At 29.2% G+C, this 9,076-nt stretch overlaps 1 protein-coding gene across 1 annotated transcript; it reads right to left on the reverse strand.

Annotated features, from left to right (window-relative positions):
- Positions 1-6,931: 6,931 nt before the first annotated feature.
- LOC108478232 (signal peptidase complex subunit 1-like) lies at positions 6,932-8,218 on the reverse strand. The gene is made up of 2 exons (XM_017780664.2): positions 8,068-8,218; positions 6,932-7,369 (listed from the first exon to the last, which is right to left on the reverse strand). The coding sequence occupies exons 1-2, from the start codon at positions 8,164-8,166 to the stop codon at positions 7,094-7,096; spliced, it is 375 nt and encodes a 124-aa protein (XP_017636153.1). The 5' UTR covers positions 8,167-8,218; the 3' UTR covers positions 6,932-7,093.
- Between the last annotated feature and the right edge of the window lie 858 nt (positions 8,219-9,076).

The following is a 9,076-nucleotide window of genomic DNA, read 5'->3' on the forward strand; positions in this document are numbered from 1 at the left end:
CTCATTGGAATAAATTCATTCTCACAATATAATTTTATTTAATCTTTTGGTAACAATTATATCTTTCTTCATGAAAAGTCAATTACTATCAAATAGTAATTTAATCATTTATACTAAAACAATTAACCCGTGGCCACGCTACTTTCCATCTATCATATAATGTCGATGGGAGGATATTATTTAGCCTTTATTAGGCTATGAATTCCACTATTGTGGAATGATGCAACACCATGTAGAAGTCAGTACACCAAATGTATCAACTTTTGGTTCTTTATCAATTTGAACTCAGGCTTTCATTTACATCAAAGTATACAAGTCACGCATACATAGTCCTATTGGGAAATATGCCCATATTGTAGTAAATATGCAACTGTTTTCTATGTATTTAAACGATAAATAAATAAATAAAGTTAATTTCACATTTCACTATTATATCTTTTGTGTATGTTTTGCATACATAGCAAAATTATGACAAACAAATGTTAGCTTATTGATTGTCTAAGTTCAAATTAATGATAAATGACACTTTAAGAATGTTTACATTACAAGAAAAATAACTTACTTCAGTAAATAATCTAAATAAGTTGTAATCCAGTAAAAAAATCAAAGTGAGCATTTGATTCAAATATTCATAATAAGTATTATGTCGTCTACAATTCCAATTAAGGGGATGGCTAATCTTAACTATCAGAGCAGTTGGCTCTACTGGTAGAGGCATAAATGTACTCATTGAAAGAATGATACATTGGATTGGACACAAGTTAAATTAATTCTGAATCTGTTTGTGAATTAACCCACTTGTGACCTTCATAGTGTAACTTACTTAAATCCTGAATTAGTCACTGATCATGGTTATGTAACCCATGTGTTTTGATATAAGTGGAGTCTTATGCTCTAAAGATGATCGTGAAGTACATGGCTTTACTAGAAACAATGAAATTAATAGCTTGATTAAGGAGTTAACAATATCCTCTTATTGGCGTTGTGTGAATTGATAAATATGAAACGTGGCCACGGGTTGCTCGTTCTCGAACGAATAATTTATCACAGTCATTAGTTGGCAATGATCATACTAATCGTTAAGAAAACCCAATGGTGACAATGAGATAAAATAGGATTGTATTGAGTGAACGTATTTAATTCAAAGGAATCAATGATACCATATGAGGGTAACACACACATGACGAGGTCATTGGAAAAAGTAGTTGGATGGATTGCTTTCGTAAATAGTATATAATAAGGAGTTTTCAATAATGGTATTTACTCCATGATTATGTAAATTGTAAATTATCAAAACGATGCTTCTAGACATAATTATAATTACTCGAGCCTAATTCTATATGTCTGATTGGTCCTTCTACTAGCTCAACAAAAGCTCGATTGGATTACATTTGAATGAGAACAAAATTCTACAACTTTGAAAATAATTTAATTGAGTCAATTTATTCGATGTGAAATTAAATTCGGTAGTCGTGAGAATTTGTTCAACTAGAGAATTTGATTAAAGAATTTTCTTGAAAAATTAATTTGAAAAATCTTAATGATTTTTGGGAAAATTAATTTTGATCAAGTAAAATTAAATTAATCAAATTAATTAAAATAAATATAATATTTTGAAAATTAATTTTTAAATCAGACAATTGGCCCAATGGGTAACTAAACTTAAAAATTGCACCTGAGATTGAAAATTGAACCCGAGAATTAAAATCCAAGATTGAAACCCAAAAACTAGTTGAATCGAGCCCTGTGTATGAAACTGGACTGACAATCCAACCGGTGGCTGGACCGGACCAATCTGGACGTCACTGGACAGGATCGAACCGGCCAGACCCATTCGAGCAAAACAATGACGATTCGAGGCATCGAGAGAGTCGCGTCGACGATGGCATCATCAGGCACCGAGAGGATAGTTGGTGGTAATGGTTCTTCGGTGGTAGAGTAGTGGAAAAATTAGACTTCTAGTAGAATTCTACTAGGTAACTTGATTTCAAATTAAATTTTCTAAAGATAATATTATTTTAATGATTTTAATGATTTTAATATTAAATTGAATTTAATATTTATATAGATATTAATAAGAAATATTAAATTTAATTTAATGTTTATCTAGATAGTATTATATTAATTTAATATTAATGTGATTAATTCTAATCCTAGTTGAACTTTCTCTAAATTCTCCTATATAAAAAGAGCACGAGTCATCATTTTCACACACTTGAATTCAAGAAAATTGTAAAAAAAAATTCTTTAAAGAAATAATTTTAAAAAATTTCTAAAGATATTCTTGTTATTTACAACTTGATCGCATAAGTTTAGAGAAATTATAAAATTGCCCCATTGTTAATTTGTGAAAAAATTTCTAATTCAAAGCGAGCCCACACTCAATAGACGTGAGCTTGAGGATAGCAAAGAAAACTGCTCGATTGAAGCGTTCATCCTTGACAAATCATAAAGGTGCAATTTTAATTAAGTATTTATTACTTTAGATAACACAACTCTGATTTTCCCTTAAACTTATTTTCCGTTGTGTTTTCCGGACTCAATTTTCCAACAAGTCCATCATCCACTCAAGTTAAAGTGTTTTGGAGTTGACATTAGCAGTCATTTCTTCTTCAATAGTCCAGGTTGTTTCAGCCTTAAGAGTTTTTACTCCTTCAATTTCTGTGAAAGGATGAGTTCATCAATTAAAATAACCTTTTAGGCTCGTTCGGTTGTTGACTTAATAAATGATTCCATCTTAGCTTTCCAATATACATAATTTGCCCCATCGAGCATAGGGTGGCATGAGACTAAATATTCTTCCATTGTAAGTAACTGTATCAACCAGGATAATCACTATTTATGTTAAGTGAGAGGCTCTTATACCAATTGTAAAAATGAAGGGGTACTAGTTTTGCAAACATAAATTGTGTCTAAAATAATGCTTGGAACTGTGGCCACAATTTTAACCACAAAATCAAAAGTACAAAAACATAAAGATGAACATCGAGATTGTTTACGCAGATCAACCTTAATTTACGTCTGCGAGGCTAGCCTAGAGTAATGATCCAGCATCTTTCTTAGAATACAACCAATTATTCAAGTCCTAATAACATCAATCTAACTCTCATTAAATTGGTGACCTCATCGTTATACAAAGGCTAGATCAATCTCCCACTAAGTTTCCCCCTCAAAAGCCTAGTTTTGCAATTGATTGCAATCTAACACCATGTTAATATCGTTTGCTAACGTGGCAATGCCATATCATCCCCATTTACTTATGTAGCAATGCCACATAGCTGCTTGTTGCTTGCGTGGTAGTGCCACATCAACAAAAAAAATAATTTAAAATTAGCACACAATGAATCTAGACAATCGGTTGTCCAAGGTCACTTGAATGTCTAGTTGTCTAGATTCATTCTAGAATTATAAAATATATATAAATCATTAATAATTATAATAATTATTAAAATTAATTAAAGAAAAATCATTTGATATACTACCAATGGAGTTTCTTAGACTCCACAAGCGGGTTGAAGGTTTGACAAGTGTATCATAGAGTGTAGTAAAAAATAAAAATAAAATAAATAATTATATAAATAAATATGACACTTGTCACATCTTAAATTAAACTATAAATCTAAAAGACTTTACCTTTAATTAAAACCTATAAAATTTTACATAATTTATAAAGAAAATAATTTATTAAAAATAAAATAGAAAAAATAATTTATAAAAATATTTAGAAATTAATATAAACCATAATATTTATAAAAATAAATTAATTTTTGTAAGATTTATAAAAATATTATTCTTTATTTGATTAGTATAACTTTCACAAATTGAAAAATCAGAGGCAAAAATAAAGCAAAATTTGTTAATCTTGATTTTATGATATAAGTTGTTGATGTTCCTTTTATGATTTAAAAATAAAATAATACTTTTTAAATTTTTATGATGTTTAATTAATTTCTAATAATTTTATAAATTTTAAATTTTTTATAATTTTATGATTTTTATAATTTTAGAATGTATCTAAATAAATAGGTGTCTAGATTCAAATGAACTTAGACAATCATTTATTCAAATTTATTGTATTCTTGTTTTTAAAATAATTTTAATATTTTTCAGTCACTGCAAACACCAACAGCATTATCTGCATTATCTGCTCCGCTAACTTTTGCCTTGCCAATCCATCTACAATACAATTCAACAACAATCCAAGCTCTAAGTGCCGAAAACAATCCCTAATGCAATTAAAAGAACTATTACTAGAAGCCCATCCACCCTTATCACTAGTCTCCCATTAAACCTTCTAATGATCTAGCATTTCAGAGCTTCGCCAATAGAGACATCAATATTTGCGTGCTTCATTTGCAATTCTGCAACTGGAATATGCAAAATTTACTATACATGAATCCCGATCCGCAAATAGGTTCCTACAAGTACGTTTTTTTAAACCCAAGAGAACGTTGATTATGATTTGGGAGCGAAGACTGCTAAATCAAAACCTATATGATGTTTGGTTAGCGAAAATCAGATGGCAAAATAAATAAACTTAAAAGCCATGGAAGCTGACTGTTCATTATAATAATCTAAGATCACCAAAATCCGCGACCAGAAGGTAAGGTTAAGTGAGAGGCTCTTATACCAATTGTAAAAATGAAGGGTACTAGTTTTGCAAACATAAATTGTGTCTAAAATAATGCTTGGAACTGTGGCCACAATTTTAACCACAAAATCAAAAGTACAAAAACATAAAGATGAACATCGAGATTGTTTACGCAGATCAACCTTAATTTACGTCTGCGAGGCTAGCCTAGAGTAATGATCCAGCATCTTTCTTAGAATACAACCAATTATTCAAGTCCTAATAACATCAATCTAACTCTCATTAAATTGGTGACCTCATCGTTATACAAAGGCTAGATCAATCTCCCACTAAGTTTCCCCCTCAAAAGCCTAGTTTTGCAATTGATTGCAATCTAACACCATGTTAATATCGTTTGCTAACGTGGCAATGCCATATCATCCCCATTTACTTATGTAGCAATGCCACATAGCTGCTTGTTGCTTGCGTGGTAGTGCCACATCAACAAAAAAAATAATTTAAAATTAGCACACAATGAATCTAGACAATCAGTTGTCCAAGGTCACTTGAATGTCTAGTTGTCTAGATTCATTCTAGAATTATAAAATATATATAAATCATTAATAATTATAATAATTATTAAAATTAATTAAAGAAAAATCATTTGATATACTACCAATGGAGTTTCTTAGACTCCACAAGCGGGTTGAAGGTTTGACAAGTGTATCATAGAGTGTAGTAAAAAATAAAAATAAAAATAAATAATTATATAAATAAATATGACACTTGTCACATCTTAAATTAAACATGAAATCTAAAAGACTTTACCTTTAATTAAAACCTATAAAATTTTACATAATTTATAAAGAAAATAATTTATTAAAAATAAAAATAGAAAAAATAATTTATAAAAATATTTAGAAATTAATATAAACCATAATATTTATAAAAATAAATTAATTTTTGTAAGATTTATAAAAATATTATTCTTTATTTGATTAGTATAACTTTCACAAATTGAAAAATCAGAGGCAAAAATAAAGCAAAATTTGTTAATCTTGATTTTATGATATAAGTTGTTGATGTTCCTTTTATGATTTAAAAATAAAAATAATACTTTTTAAATTTTTATGATGTTTAATTAATTTCTAATAATTTTATAAATTTTAAATTTTTTATAATTTTATGATTTTTATAATTTTAGAATGTATCTAAATAAATAGGTGTCTAGATTCAAATGAACTTAGACAATCATTTATTCAAATTTATTGTATTCTTGTTTTTAAAATAATTTTAATATTTTTCTTTTTTTATATTTACTGTCATGACAATGTCACATCAACAATATACAATGATGTGACATTATCACGTTAGCAATTAATTATGACATGGCAACACTACATCAATCGTTAGTGATGACATGGTATTACTATGTTAACAACTACGCAGCATTGTCGTTAAATACCAACAGGTAACGAAATAACGACATAAGGCCTATTTGGGCAATTTTGTTAGGGTAAAAAAAAGTTCAAAAGAGCTTAATTGATTTTTTTTAAAAGTTCAAAGGCTTATAATACATTAAGCCTTTTTAATATTTAATAATTTTTATTTATCTTAGAATATACTTTTTAAAGTTTTGAATAATGCTGCTTCTGTATCTAGTCATTCTAGGACTTGAATCCAATTAGAATAAGTGTGTATTATACTGCTATTAATTACTATCTTGTCTAATTTTGTTAAACAAAATGAAAATATAAGTTAGAAATGAAAATGAATAACGAAGATGGTTTAATCAAAGAGGAGTTTGTGTCATTTACCAATATGAAGTAGTGTTTTGAAGAAGAGTGAATTCTAAATAGCCTTGCAGATTCTTCATTATTATAAAACCATGGAATATATAAAATACATATATATAGTTACGCCATCAGCATATATTACTATCATTCAAACCATATAATCAAAATTTTGAAAAATATATTTACATATCACATGCTATAATTAAACAATAAAACAACTCCACTAATGATTTATTGATTTTTTTTTTCAAAAACCTAATTCCATGACATGACTCGAGCAAGAGTGATATATACTGACATAGCAGAATTTGTCCCATACAATCATTTCTCATGTAATCATTCACATAAGCACAAATGCATGTTTATCATGCTAATGTAACTAGGTTGGCTGTGGGAAGAGATGGGTCTAATCTATGAGCAGGTTCAATTGTCCTGGAAAGTGTTAAATGATTTCCATTATATTAATTTATAAACAACGAACCAACAACAATAAAATCAAGGAAATCTAAATCAAAATCCAATAGCAACAATGTAATATAGTATAATTGTCAAGAAGGAAGAGAAATTAATGCCTAAGAAGGTTACTCTTCAATTAATTGTTTCACGGTTCAAAAAAATTTCAGGAAAATCAGGTCGACTATAGTATCCATCGAAGCACATAAAAGAAGAAAACATCGATTCAGTCCCCTAGAAACCTCTAACGATGCTAAGATCAATTTGAATGACCTTACTTCTTGAAGCCTTTCTTTTTCGAACTCACAGTCACTTGTGGCTTGGGATGCTTCTCAGCTTCGCTGGGATCCAACCAATTGAGTGGATGGCGGTTGAAGAAAGGCCAATTTGGAATTGTAATCAATCCAGTGAGTGTCACACCACCGGCATATACGAGAACCATCATCTGAAACGATCCCAATACATAACCGGCAACGAATGCAGTCACTGCAAACACCAACAGCATTATCTGCATTATCTGCTCCGCTAACTTTTGCCCTTGCCAATCCATCTACAATACAATTCAACAACAATCCAAGCTCTAAGTGCCGACAAAAACAATCCCTAATGCAATTAAAAGAACTATTACTAGAAGCCCATCCACCCTTATCACTAGTCTCCCATTAAACCTTCTAATGATCTAGCATTTCAGAGCTTCGCCAATAGAGACATCAATATTTGCGTGCTTCATTTGCAATTCTGCAACTGGAATATGCAAAATTTACTATACACATGAATCCCGATCCGCAAATAGGTTCCTACAAGTACGTTTTTTTTATAAACCCAAGAGAACGTTGATTATGATTTGGGAGCGAAGACTGCTAAATCAAAACCCTATATGATGTTTGGTTAGCGAGAAATCAGATGGCAAAATAAATAAACTTAAAAGCCATGGAAGCTGACTGTTCATTATAATAATCTAAGATCACCAAAATCCGCGACCAGAAGGTAAGAAATCAAGAATAAAAAATTGACGGTTAAATATTTGGGCTACGCTTGGTTTCAGAGAAAATAGACTTTAATAATCCACGAATTCACAGCGGGAATGTGCAATTCCCTTTCATTTCCCTCGCAATTGATAAGTTTCGATCAAGAAGCAAACACAAAATCGAATCAGAAAAGCAGAAGAGGGGGGAGGGCAACGATGAACGGATTAAAAAGTATAAACCCTAGGATTTCAATTTTGAGCAAAAAAAGGTAAAATCTTACCGTAAAATGAAGTGAGGGAGCGGAGAGAGGAAGAAATGTCTGAAGTGAAACGGGGTAACCTAGGAAAGAGAGAAGAGAGTTTTGAGTGAAATATGACATTTACAGATTTTTAATATATGGGGAACACACGAAAATTCATCGCCTCACGATCCAAAGCAAGGACGTATCTGATATCCGTTGGATCATATTATCCAAACTAGTTTGCAACCTAAATTAACAAAAGCTGTTTTGAAATAAATAAATAATAATATTAATAATCTCTAGTTAAGTTATATATTTGAAGTCAATGTTTTCAGGATTTCAATTTTTTATCTAAAATTATATTGTTTTATTATTATTGTTGTTGAAATTAGATTAAATAGATTAATCGGATCAATAATTAATGGATATATTAATTTAAAGTAAGGAGATAATTAATTATCCCGTGAATTAGTATAAACCATTTGAATTGAGATGAAATATCTATTGAATTAGCAATTTGATTGGATTTTACAATTTTTAATGATTTTTTATTTAAAAATTCACAAATCATTTCACTTTATCATTCTTTCATGTTCTGTCATTTGGGTTTAATTTTAGTAATTTAACAATTTAAAACATGTTGAATTATTTTAGATTTAAATTATATTCATTTTTCTACTTTTGCCAATAAAGTCGATTTAATTAATTTTTTAATTTTAAGATAAAATTAGATTAAATTTAAACATGTTATTTATTCAATTTAAATTTATTATAAAATTGATAATTACTATAAATGATTTTCAAAATAAAATACACAAAAATACTGTACGTTTAAATCAGTTAACCTTAATAAAATTGCAATAAATTCACCTCTAATTGAAAGTTAGTAATCACCCTCTTAAATATTAGTTTTTATTTTATTTTATAAAATCCCTTAATGGGTCATTAAGTGATAATGCTACAACTAACATGGTAATTAACGTGGAAAAAATTATGATACGACAGCTGGCATAGCGTTGGATGTGAAAAATCTCCGCATGAAGGGTTG

Source organism: Gossypium arboreum, chromosome 12 (assembly GCF_025698485.1).
Source record: "Gossypium arboreum isolate Shixiya-1 chromosome 12, ASM2569848v2, whole genome shotgun sequence".
Classification (NCBI taxonomy): Eukaryota; Viridiplantae; Streptophyta; class Magnoliopsida; order Malvales; family Malvaceae; genus Gossypium; species Gossypium arboreum.